This window comes from Lasiosphaeria miniovina (genome assembly GCF_030549165.1).
Source record: "Lasiosphaeria miniovina strain SMH2392-1A chromosome Unknown B0T26scaffold_3, whole genome shotgun sequence".
NCBI lineage: Eukaryota > Fungi > Ascomycota > Sordariomycetes > Sordariales > Lasiosphaeriaceae > Lasiosphaeria > Lasiosphaeria miniovina.
The window spans coordinates 1,341,826-1,354,848 of NW_026848222.1; the positions used below are offsets into that span (position 1 = coordinate 1,341,826).

At 54.0% G+C, this 13,023-nt stretch overlaps 3 protein-coding genes across 3 annotated transcripts; 2 read left to right on the top strand and 1 right to left on the bottom strand.

Moving 5' to 3' along the window:
- Positions 1-277: 277 nt before the first annotated feature.
- B0T26DRAFT_197902 (uncharacterized protein) lies at positions 278-1,532 on the bottom strand. The gene is made up of 3 exons (XM_060433726.1): positions 896-1,532; positions 669-831; positions 278-552 (listed from the first exon to the last, which is right to left on the bottom strand). Exons 1-3 carry the CDS (start codon positions 1,112-1,114, stop codon positions 470-472), a joined length of 465 nt encoding a protein of 154 aa, XP_060297917.1. The 5' UTR covers positions 1,115-1,532; the 3' UTR covers positions 278-469.
- A 1,862-nt stretch (positions 1,533-3,394) lies between these two features.
- Positions 3,395-6,508, top strand: B0T26DRAFT_810903 (uncharacterized protein). Its single transcript, XM_060447280.1, has 4 exons — positions 3,395-4,348; positions 4,427-4,876; positions 5,920-5,949; positions 6,376-6,508. Exons 1-4 carry the CDS (start codon positions 3,888-3,890, stop codon positions 6,410-6,412), a joined length of 978 nt encoding a protein of 325 aa, XP_060297918.1. The 5' UTR covers positions 3,395-3,887; the 3' UTR covers positions 6,413-6,508.
- On the top strand, positions 6,475-12,066 carry B0T26DRAFT_850270 (uncharacterized protein). The gene is made up of 3 exons (XM_060447635.1): positions 6,475-6,999; positions 7,079-7,420; positions 7,481-12,066. The coding sequence occupies exons 1-3, from the start codon at positions 6,877-6,879 to the stop codon at positions 11,768-11,770; spliced, it is 4,755 nt and encodes a 1,584-aa protein (XP_060297919.1). The 5' UTR covers positions 6,475-6,876; the 3' UTR covers positions 11,771-12,066.
- The last annotated feature ends 957 nt before the right edge of the window (positions 12,067-13,023 follow it).

Sequence of the window (13,023 nt, forward strand, 5' to 3'; positions counted from 1 at the left end):
CAACGAATAAAGCGCAGCAGCAGGCTCAAGCTGTTTGCCCAAGCCGGTTAGCCATGTTTTGTTTTCCTGTCGATTGGGCGTTGTTCTGGTGCAACACCTCAGCCCACCCCTCGAGAAGAAATGAGACTGAAGCTGCTTTCAAACACGTGTTGCTGTTGAAGTTTGGCCTCCAATGTTAATTAAACACGCACTCAAGACACGTGCTTCAATTCGTCGAGTACTCCGACAACACTTTTAGCACACATTCCCAAAACGCTGGCCGACACAGTACAATTCTGCTCGACAGTCCTCGGACCAGATACCAAGGCCACAGAATAAACCCTCCTAATTCATACCGCATTTGGGCCAGATCTTTTTATAATGATGGTGCTCCGCTATGTTCAGATTGGCATCTCCTTCGAGGCCACAACTGTGCCCGCTTCCTAGCCAGCTACAGATCCTCAATCAAGAAGATATCACTACAAGACGACTAATCTCGAACGCCCTTGTAGGCGGCATCGGCGAGGTCTTTCAATGCATCCCGGCGCTTGTACTTGGCGTCTTGGATGACACCTGGAAACCACGCATCAACAATCGCGATACATGCAATACTTCGCATCATACGATGCTAGTCAAGGACAAGCCCGAAAGCGGCTTCACAAGGGCAAGCAAAGGAGGCGGCGACGTACCCAAATCTGCATCGCTGGTGAATTTCGAGGTCCACTCGACAAACGTGCTGTTTTCAAAGTCGCCCGCCGTTACTGGCCAGCAGCGAATGGTGTTGGCGACGCCAGAGTAGGTCAGCGCAGGCTCCGCCAAGATGACGCTGAATGTGATGAAATGGGCCAGATTCTAAATCGGATCGCCTCTGTCAGCGCTGCGAGCTCGCTCCGAGGAAGACGAGGAAAGGGCGTACGCTGTGTTCGTCTTGCTTGACTTCGACCTTGCTGCCATCCTTAAAGTGCCACCTGACCACATCGGTTTCGTCGCTGACGCCCGTGACCTTCTCCGTCTTCTTAATCGCGGACCAGAACTTGTGGAACTCGGGCAGCTTGATCAAGTGCCAGACTTGAGCGAGCGGCGCCTTGATGACTGTGCTCTCAATCACCTCATTGGTGGTAGCAATTGAAGCCATCCCGAGGTTCGGTAGCAGAAGTGTCGAGGGGTAGGTAGTCTCGGACTAGGTCTAGCAAGCGGATGGATTGGTGATGAGCAGAAGATGCGGCAGAGATTGTCTTGTCTTCGCGTGTTCGTGTCTCACTTGTGTTTGTCGCCCACGCAATGGAAGCAAGTCAACAAGAAAGACGAGAGGACTAGGCGTGTTTTTGATGGCGGTGCCGCACGCGTCACAAAAGCGATGGACAGCAAGCGCCTACGTCATGCACTGGTCATTCGTGGAGAAGAACGGGACGAGAGGCGGGGAAGCGACTTCTTCTCCAACTCAAACGAATTTTGCGAAAATGGACACCGGATGGGCACGCTTATTTGTCTTGTTCAATCAAGGAAGCTGCAACTTTTGACCAATCCGTGAAGAGTTCTGGAAAGACCATTTGAGCAGGGAGCTGATCGAGTGCTGCTGCCCTTGTCATCTGGATTTAGGTTTAGGTTTGTGATTAATCACAGCTAGCGCTCCCTCTTGGCGGTGCTGTTGGTTATGCTTTCATTGCTTTGTTTGACGACTTCATCAGTGAGGGCATACCAGCTGGTTTCTGGGGGGACCGGAGACAATATTTGGGAGTAGGGCTAGGATCATGAACCCCATTACCCACGATAATGGTTAGTCTTTTTCTTTCCCTTTTTCGTGGGTAATTGTATAGGCATGTTTCTTTAGATTTTATGTGATAGTCACCTCAGCGATAGTGATCACTGGCAGTTAGAAAAGATTTGCCGACTTTGATAAGCAGCGAATTCGTGAAATGACGGCGTTTTTGATCAAAATGGCCTTCCGGGCTTATTAACATGTCTTCTTGGAGTATCGCACACAGGCATATACACTGTGTATATGAGCAACTAGATGGATATATGTTGCGTGGCATTGACTTTATTGACTTGGCCCCGGCCTGAGGACTTGAACGGCAGGCGAGCGGTGCCGGCCTTTGAAAATGCAGAACCATCATAGGATGGACACGAGCCAGAACTGAGGGTTGCCGATGCTAGGCACAATAATGAAATATATGCCTCGGGTCGATGTCAGAAGGATTCGGCTCAACCTGGCACGATGAGATGTTCTCTCTTCTTGCTTGCGTGGACAGAGTGGATTGATAATTGTCGAGTTGAAAGATGTGGTAATCTTCATTGAAATGGTAACAAGTAAAGGCAGAATGGAGCGTATAACACAAGAACGGAATCTACTGTGGTCAACCTGGGGTCTTAAAACACTGTGTATCACCAACAGTCGGTTTTGTTCTTGCTCAGCCCGCTGAACAGAGCCATCGGTAGAGATGCATGTGATAGGGGATGGTCGATCATATCTGATTTATTATTAAGGCAACCGGTAACACGGGGCAGGGTGGGATCCCGCTGCGCAGAAAGAGGGGAAGCCCACAGGAATTTGTGAGTGGACGGGGCTTGTGTTTGGATTTGGAAACAACGTCAGTTCGAACCGTTCGATAGGTTCAGTGTTTGCATCCTTCTTGAAGATATCTGAGCAGGGTACCGGAGTTGCATCCAGCTCGCTTTGGCAGAAAAATGGAGACTTCCTATACGCGCAAAAATGCAACTGCAGCAAGGCGAGTGTGGCACCGCTGCCAAGATGCTGCGGCTGCGTAAGGATCTTGCATGCAGGCAGTGAACTTATATCATGGCTGTAAGGCTCGGTCTTGGAGCAACAATACCAGCTATTGCAGAATCCGGGGAAGGATCTCAACGAGAAGCCTCCAATCGAGGTTCTGCTGGTTATTACCTTGCCTGCCTCATGATGCTGAGGTGAGTGATGTGCGGCCTGCTCTTTACACGCTTTGAGCGCCGCTCGCTCTTTCTGCCCCAAGCTCCACTGTCAGACAGGCCTCCATGATGTAAGGTAGGGCATCAGGGCATCTACAGGTAGGCAAGGTGCCGTAGGGCCGAACCCAGAACCGTCGGATCTTCAGGCCCCCCCTGTACTCAGTATTGCGAAAGTGTGGTTTTGTTGATTGACTGGCGAATAAAAAGCGGCATTACTTGGCAGCCTGGGGATGCCGCAGTGACCTGTCTGTGTATTTTGGCACCCGTGCCCTGCTCCGTTCGTATCTGCCCTGCACCTTCCGAATCCTAATCGTAATCCCAATCCTAATCTATGGATTGACTGCACGATTGGCATGCCCACCTTATTTCAACAGAGAGCAGGGCAGGGCTGAACGCATCGTGTTGTGGAGGCAGTATACTCGCCTCAACGAGGTGGAGGGATTGAGGCGAAAACAAGTTGGGCCCGGGGCCTGCAGGTTTAAGCCTCCCGGTGGGCCGAATCAAGACGGCCCAGCGGCGGCCGCAGCGCCAGAGAGGAAGCGGCTTGTCTGGTCGGCTCGAGGGTTCCCAGAACAGCCCCTGGACTTCTCGCTTTCAGGAATGCCAACATGCCAACATCGTACCAAAATAAGCACAGCTAAATATGGAACACAGCCGCCTGTCTGTCAGCCCAGCCCGGGCCGTGAGCGACCGGGTCACCCTGGGAGCTTTACTTTTAATGGTTGATGGACGATGATCGACTTAATTGCATTGTATTTTGACGGCCCCCATTTGTTTCTCGTCTCTTGTCCCTCGTTTTTCGTTTTTCATCCGAAGGACTTTTGCTAGTTGTCCCTTTTTACCCTGCGACTGTGCGAATGTCTCGTCCTTGTCTCACCCACGCTCGACAACAAAACACCTTGTTCTGAGCTGTTCTGAGCTGCCGGGACTCCTCTCGACAGGAGCCCCAATAACACCACAACAGAATGCGGACCCCAAGGGCGATATCAATCCTCCCATCGTCTCTCGTTGCCCTTATCCTCATTTCCACATCACAGGCCGCAAGCCCCAGCTTCGGCTTCTACCCGGAGAACTCGCAAGATTGCCTGGACCAGGCCGCCGACACAGCCAATTGTCCCTCGAGCACCGTAGAGGTGTTAAACTCGTGCTTATGTAGCAATGGGGGCGACTTTGTCACCAATACGGCCAAGTGCCTGGGCACGAAGGACCCGGACGACGTTGACGCAGTTTTCGATACCATGCAGTCTGCCTGCGCGAACAGCCAGACGCCGCTGAACATGTCCAAGGCCCGATTCGAGTCAATCGCGGCCAGTGCGGCATCAACCACTACCTCAAAGACGCGGACAACACTGTCAACGTCGACCAAGTCGAGCACTTCGAAAACAACGAGTTCCACGCAAGCGTCAACAACGACGACGACTTCATCGTCAGCAACACCAACAAAAAGCACGGGGCCTGAGCAGACGGACGCCGGAAAGGGGGGCCAAGACGCTAACAACAACAGCAACGGGCTGTCAACTGGCGCGAAGGCGGGAATAATTGCAGGCTCGCTGATCGTGGGCCTGGCCCTGCTCGGCGCGATTGTACATTTCTTCATGCGGTACAGGAGGAGGCACGAGGGCGAGGAGTCACACCCGATGCTCACCTCACGGGCCGGACACGTCTCCTTTGTGCCCACGCTGTCCGACGCGGGCGTGGGCGCGGGTGCGGGCAGCCACTACAACAACAATTACAGCAACATGAGCGGGCCGGTCGCGGGGACATTGGGAGGTGCGAAGTACAACTACATGCAGATATCGAATGCGGCAGCTGGCAATCGGGTTAGCATGTTCAACTGGGAATCGCCCGATGTGCTCGCATACCCGGGGTCGCCAGCCACGGACGGCGGGATCGTGACGCCACCTCCCCTGGCTTCGCTCACCCGATATTCGACACCTCTTTTCGAACTAGCGGGGTCGGACCAGCAGCAGCAGCAGCAGCAGCAGCAGCGCCACCTCGTGGGCGGAGATGCAGTTGGGGCAGGCGGTAGTGGTGGAGGAGGAGAAGCAGGCGCCGCCGAGTTGGGAGCAGTGACGCCCATCGTCCACCAACCAACAATAGTACCCCACGAACTTCCGGGAGCTGCACCCGGACAACCTCCATTGCTACAACCTCAACTACGGAGATAGGTAGCCTCCACTAGCCTCGTATCTACACATCTATCGTTGCACTTAATAATCGCATGCGGGGATGCGCAGCTACCTACCTACTTTGGACTTTCCGGGACTAACTGCAGTTGTGTCCCGGATGAGTTTATAATCTTGCCTAGACTTTGGCCGGCGCGGGTTGGGTTTTATGGCATCTTCAAAAAGCAGCAAAAGGCGAACAAGCATATGGGCCGGCGGACGTCATTCGGATTGGGGGGAAAGGGGAGCGAGGTTTCTTGTTTGTTTCCGTTTTTTTTAAACTGCTTACGGAGAATTTGGCATTTGCTGCGATCCTTCTACGCCCTTTCTTGGCCCCTGGGCCGGCTGGCATCTCCAGAAGTCTTAGCGCCGCGCTGGGACCTTTTCCCCGACGGGCAGGCTTTCGAAACCTTTTCTCAGGCACAGCTGTTCGGAGAAGGGAGACCGATGTGGAGACCCAGGCGATGATGATGTGATACCAAAAACACATAATAAAACGAATCGTAATTGACAATTAAAACGGGCAACTTGCTTGCGCAATTGCTGTCCCTTATTGCGCGTGCATGCGTGCGTGCCTTGACTTGTGGAATGGACTCTTTAAGGTTGTCGTCGGACTGTCTGCCCGTGCTTTCCATCCATTGCAACCAAAACGGCAGCGGACACCGCGGCGCAACGGAGGGTTCAAGTGCTCCTCCCTCCCACCACTGTCTTGGCTCGGGGATTATAGAATTTTAGTGCAATTTTTTGGCGGCTCAGCGACCTCCGGGTTGGCTGGCTGTCTAGGCCCGGGACAGCCCGGCCAAGATTGTCAGCCAACACAAGTTTCCGGCAGCACCTCGCCTCCGGCACGCCTCTCAAGCAGGTAGGGTTGAGGTTCGTTAGTAGAGTTGGGGGTTCTTTTAAAAGTGAAATTACGTGGATGTTAATTCGACATGGACACGCACGCATTGCGGGTGGATTGCTTAGGGCGTTCTTTCCACATTTGGCAGTCAATTGATGCCCTGCGCACAACCTCCTCCACTGGAAGTTCCCGTCGCTGGTTTGACAGCAGATATGGATCTCTTCTCTAGGTGTTGGGGCGATCTTTGAAACAGGACCCCGCACATGTGCCAATTCAACATCTGCCGAAATGCAATGCGACAGTCCGAACAGCCAACATCGTATTCTTTGCTGTTTGCCATCTCTCTGCTATCTCTTGGCGGCGCTGCTTGGTGCTGCTGGCGCTGTCGCAGTGCCTGCTAGTGCAATAGAGTCTAGTGTCATGTCTTACTGTATCGTCACCCGTCAGCAAAGCTGCTGCCCCGGCCCCCCAACAAGCGACCTGACCGACCCCGGGCCTTGGCCCGCCCGGGCGGCCTGGGAATTGAATCCTCTCAGCCCTGTTTTTATTTTATTTTATTTTATTTTATTTTATTTTATTTCTTTCAATATTTTCTCTCTCTTTTACTTCCACCTCTTCTCCTTCTCCCTCTCCCCTCCACTCTCTGCATTTTCATTTTATGCTAGGAAATATATTTGGGATCCTTCCCTGTCCAATTTCCTTTTCCGAACTGCAGATTGCAAGAGGTTTCTCTTCTCCGAGCCTCTTTGTGCCTGCATCATCTACATCTTATTACCCCGCCCCCTCACTTGATGTCCCGTTGATAGGGAACACGCGTATTATTTACCACGTTTCCCGGATCAGTAGAACGGGTAAAGGCCCCCCGCGGCCGAGATCGGGGGACCACCCTCAAACCCGTCTCCGTCTTGATCTTTTCTTTTTCACTTTCCCCTCTTATTCCACCACAGGATGGCTCACCAAATAAATCTGGCGAGCCATTCCTTTAGCGGCCAATCCCTATCGTCGGAATGGCCGTTGCTAGTGGAGAGCCCGAGTTTCTGGCCATGCTACAGCTGTTGCAAGAACTTTTGGGTAAGTGAAGTCCCTAGCCGGTTGCCGAACCTTTCTCCTTTCTCCCTCCAACTGGAAGCAAGCTAACCAGTCTATGCAGATCCCCACAACGGGAACCTTTGGGACTGACTGCCTTGGGGTCATCGGCCACATCCCGCTGTGGATCTCGGTCCTCGTGGTTCTGCTACGCTACGGACTTGGCCCGGTGTGGAGGTTCCGCCCTCAGTGGCTACGCAGGCTCGGTTCCGAAGAGGCCGAGGCCGCCTCAGCCTTGGGCCGGGCCGGCGATGAAGAAGTCGCAGCCTCGGCTAGGCAGAGGCCCTGGACGGCATGGACCGTCTCCGTCCTGCTGTTGACCATTCTCGCCGCAGCCTGTGGCGTTGCCGGAGCTCTGATTTGGCCACGGCACCGACTGCAGTACATGGTGCCTGTCATCCCAAACGTAAGTGCGTCCGCCGGGTCAGTCCTTTGCATGCTTTTTGCTGATGCTTCCTAAAATCAGATCATATCAAGTCTTGTTCTTGTCATGGAACGACCTAGAGTCATTCCTGGGGCGGTGTTTGTCATACAAGCCGCCCTCATTGTCGCTGAGCTGGCCGTAGCTGTCTCTGCCCCGATAGCTACCGGAAGCGGCTGGGAGGGAGTGGTCGGCTGGACGGGCGCCATCGGGCTCCCCTTGGCATCCCTTGCCATCATGGTCAATATGCCTATGAGGGATCCTTTACTGGATACCACGGGGATAGCTAAGCCATTTGAGAAGCCCACGGCGTCCGCCCGGAGTCCCGAAGACGTTATCACCTTGTGGCAGTGGATGACTATCTCTTGGGTGGCCCCGCTAATTGCCATCGGCTACAAGCGGCAGCTGCACGATGAGGACGTCTGGTTCCTTGCTTACGAGTTCCAGCACAGCCGACTCCACCGACTCTTCCGTGATATCCCAGGCACGGTGCTAGCGCGGCTGTTCCAGGCCGCTGGCCTTGATCTTCTTCTTACTACCGGCCTTGGCGTGCTCGAGACTTCGATCCAGTTGGCTGAACCTATCCTGCTCAAGCAACTCCTCAAGGCGCTATCTTCCGAGACGCCAGATACCAGGACAGCGCTTGTATACGCCGGAATCACTCTCTTCCTTCGATTGGTCATGGCCCAATCCGGTATCTTCAATCTAGGTTACTGCCGCCGTGGTTATGAGAAGACTAGGGGTGCGATGATCACAATGGTGTATGAGAAGACTCTGCGTCGGAAGGCCTTCACTTTCCCCAACACCCAGACAGTCCCTGGAACTATCGAGGCGGCAGCACCAGAAGAGCAAGAAATTCCGCCATCTGGGGGCACCTCAACCGCGACCACCCTCACTGACGACGAGTCGTCGTCAGACACCGATGGCCTCCTCGGCCAGAGCAAGAAGCCGCGCGAAAGAGGATCATGGCTCCCGGATTGGGTTTGGCAGGCAGTCCAGATGGTCAAGTCGCTGAACGTGAAGGTGGGCCCAGCGGCCGACTCTCCGGCGTCGACGGGCAAGATCCTTAATATCATGCGCAACGACGTTTACGAAGTATCGCAGCGGTTCTGGGAATTCCAGTATATTTTCACCAAGCCAATGAACCTTGTCTTGTCTGTTGTGCTCATCTGGAACATTCTCGGGCCAGCCTCGCTCTCTGGAATCATTGTCCTTCTTGTCGGCATGGGCATCAATGCCTTCTTCATGCGACTTCTGCTCCGCATCGAGCGAGTACGTCGGACAGTCACTGACTCGAAGCTGCAACGTATCAGCCAGTTCGTCGAATCTATTCGCCACCTGAGATGGTACGACTGGCAGGACTCGTGGCTTGCCCAGATCATGGAAAGCCGCCGAGCTGAACTAACGAAGCGCATCATGAGCAACATCATCTCGGATCTTATAAAAACCGTCAACTCAATGACAGCTTACATGGTCCCGGTAGCAGGATTCATGGCTTACACGCTCATCTCCAACAGACCCATGACCGTCGATATTGCTTTCCCGGCGCTCGAACTGTTCACTACTTTGCAGAACGCACTACGAGAACTGCCAGATCTGATCACGGTATTGCTGAATGCACGAGTCGCCATGCAGCGCATCGAGAAATTCATGCTCGAGCCCGAGAAGGAGATTTCTCTTGATGATAACAGGGACGCTGAGCAAGACCTAGCCAGGCCGCCTGGTCCTCTCGAGATTGAGATTAGGGACGCCTCCTTCTCCTGGCCGGCATCTACTAAGAAGGTTCTCAGGCACGTTTCGATGGTGTGCAGGCCCGGATTGACCGTTGTTTGCGGCAAGGTTGGCATCGGGAAGACGGCTCTGTTGTCGGCAATTCTGGGCGAGCTCGACTTGCTCCATGGGGAGACTATCGTGCCGCGCGAAATGATAGGATACTGCGCCCAGACGCCTTGGCTGGAGAGCATGAGCATCCGTGAGAACATTCTCTTTTCTTCTATCTACGACAAGGCTCGCTTTGAGAGTGTCATTGACGCCTGCTGCCTCCGCGCCGACTTCGAAACATTCCGCTCCAAGGATCTCACCTTGATTGGTGAAAATGGCGTCGGCCTCTCTGGCGGACAACGCGCCCGCGTCTCTCTGGCGAGGGCCATATACAGCAATTCTCGCATCCTGCTATTAGACGATCCCATCGCGGCCTTGGACCACCACACAGCTACCAGCATCATGAAGAACCTCTTTGGGGACAAAAGGTCGTCGCTTACCGAGGGCCGCCTTGTCATTTTTGTGACGCATCGGGTTGACATCGTCAAGCAATACGCGTACCAGGTTCTCGAAGTCACCACTGGCGGCCGGGTAACATCCTTTGATAGAGAAATCGTGGAGCCTGATGGTCTCGAGGCCAACCTTGCGGCTGCTGCCGAGCAGGTTGAGGGCGAAGAAGAAGATACAAAACCGGCAGAAAAGTTCATCGAGGAGGAGCACCGGGCCCATGGCGGTGTCTTGATTTCGGTTTACTGGGAGTACGTCAAGGCCGCAGGACTTGTATGGTGGGTTGGCCTGATTTCTGCCTACGTTTTCTTCCGCGCGGCCAAGGTGGGATATTTCTGGTTCCTCAAGGAATGGGGTGAGCAGTACGGCAGCTCCCCGGCAGCGGCCCGCAGTGTCAGTACCTATGTTCTCGGCTTTGGTGGAGTCGTGCAAGATGACCTGGATGCTACAGCGTCGCAACTCGCCTTTGGGTTTTCTCCTAGGACGCTCCACGGGCCCGCCGCTAATGCCTCGAAGAGCTGGACGGACCTCGGTAGCTACCTGCCGCCTCCTGACGAAAATGTCCGTCCGTGGCTATTCTGGTTCTTTGTCGTCTCGTTGGCTCAGGTGGTTGCACTGAGTCTCGCAGATGCTGCGCTCATCGTGATTGTGTACCGTGCAGGCAAGACGCTGTTCGAGCAGGTGGTGCGCCGTGTCAGCAACGCGACGTTCCGCTTCTACGACGTGACGCCGGTCGGTCGGCTTATGAACCGGATGACGTCGGATATGGGCACTGTTGACGGGGCCATCGCGGGCCAGTTGGTCGGAGTGGCGTGGTACGTCCTCGGCTGGATCACGTCAGTCATCGTGATAGCTTCGACCACGCCCGTGTTCCTCATGCTGAGCGTCATTATGACAACGCTCTTTGTCGTCATATTCTTCCGCTTTCTGCCTACGTCGCAATCGCTACGCCGTCTTGAGACGGTCTCGCTGTCGCCGCTCATGTCTAATTTCGGCACACTTGTCGAGGGCCTGACCACAGTGCGGGCTTATCACGCCGAGCCTCACTTTCAGGCGCGAATCGTGGCCACCACCGACAAGTTCCAGAAAATGGATCACATGTACTGGGCCATGCAAATGTGGTTGCAGTTCCGGTTCGACTTGCTATCGGCACTGACCTCTTTCACTCTAACAGTCACCGCAGTGCTAGCAGGTTTGTCCGGTGGCTCGGTCGGATTTGTGCTGGCGGCCGCCTCGAACTTTGTCATATGCACGCACATGCTGTGCCGCCGTTATGGTGATATGCAGATGCAGTTTGTTAGCGTGGAGCGTATTATCGAGCTGCTACACCTTGAGCAGGAGCCGGTCGGTACTGTAAAGCCTCCAGCTGCCTGGCCCGGCTACGGCGATGCTATCGTGTTCGACCACGTCACGCTGCGCTACGCACCCCACCTGGACCCGGTCCTCGACGACGTCAGCATTAAAATCCCGGGCGGCTCTAATGTTGCTGTAACCGGCCGCACAGGTTCCGGCAAGAGCACCCTTGCCTTGAGCCTTCTCGGCACACTGCATCCGGACGCGAACACGGGCGGCGCCATCCACATCGGGGCTATCAACCTCGCTGATGTCGATAAGCATGTGCTTCGGCGTAATATCACCTTCGTCGCCCAGGATCCCGTGTTGTTCCCGGGCACGCTGCGCGACAACCTGGACCCTCTGGGCGAGCACGAGGAGGCGGATCGCGCGAGCGTGCTTGACCGCGTTCTCCACGGTCACTCCTTCACCCTGGACAGCCCCGTCGACTCAGGCGGGCACAATCTGAGCCAAGGGCAGCGCCAGCTGATCGGGCTCGGTCGCGCCATCCTGCGCCGCAGCCCCGTCATCATCATGGACGAGGCCACGGCGTCTATCGACGCACAGACGGCCGACGAGATACAGCGCCTGTTGCGCGAGGAGCTGCGTTACAGCACCGTCATCACCATTGCTCACAAGGCGGAAGCCGTCAGGGACGCCGACTTTGAGGTTGTGCTGGAAAAGGGGAAGGTCCTCAGGGCCGGGCCGAGAAAAGTAACTTCATCTGCATCATGAGTTTATGGTAACGGCCAATCTGGATCATGAGGTTTGGTTCTGGCGTTTTCTTTTCGGATACATGTGTGCGTTTTTTTTGAGAAAAAAGGTGCAACGCGATATGAAAGTTTATTTCCCTTTTTCTGCCTTTTTCATGGGAGCAAGGACAGACATAGTTATTAACATGGCTATATAATAATATAAATAACTTAATTAGGGTTGTTTACATCAATACGTGCCCATACTTGAGCGTCTGTGAGGATTCTCCGCTCTGAGCCTCGTGTAAGACGTGGCCGACAACATGTGGGAGATATGGGGGGGCACGTCAACTGCTCGTCCCCTGGGACGGCGATGCTTGATATAAGTATCAATAATTCATCTACTAACTCGGGCGGCGCATATTTGAGGGAGCGGGGATAGCTTCGAGTCATCGTGTTGTGATTGTTTGCTTTCCTCTCATGCTCTCTTCAGTTCTCAAGCCAGCGTCCGGCTGCGACTCGGGAGTTGATGCGTCGGGGGGAGGAGGTCGTGTTGCTGAACACCCCAAATCATCGCTCATCAGTCTGCAGTGGTACTAACCTGCTCTACTGGACTCACTTTCTACGATAGGTAGGGTACCTTTGTTTCCTTGGCTGAAACTCCGTGTAACTGGATGGCAATTGGCAAGTCACTGTGACAGGGAGGCTAATTAACTCGTGAGGCATAACGGGCTGCCGCCTCAGGCAGATGAGTATTATGTTTCCCTCTTTTCTACCCTCTTATTGGGAGTCTTTTCTTTTCCTCATTTTTCACTCTTTTTCTTTTCTTTTTCTTTCGCAAGTTGAAAAGAGGGGTGTATTTGGATGTTTCGTCTGACATTACCCAGATTTCTGGGCGTTCTTTGATTAAGAAGCGATCCTGTTTTTACGGCAAGAGATGGTCCTCACTCCGATCATGACTCTGCCCCGAAAGAAATTGATTTTACTTTGTTTTCATTTCCTCGTGCCGTGTCAAGGGGGGGGGTAGGAAACAATGATTGACAAACATGCGTAGAAACACGAGAACACGCCGCCTTCGTACATACATGGACCCAAATAGATAATAGAGTCACATCTATTTCACGTGAAGTTGCATTATGAGCTGCCTAGCTAGCCAGGGTTGGCTGGTGGGTGGTCCTGAACCGTCCTCCCTTTCTGTTCACTCCTTCTCGCACTTGGGCAAAGGTAACACACCGAGGCAACAGTCTGCAATTCAGCAAAGGAATAAGAATTGCCCGACTAGCTGCGAACACTATT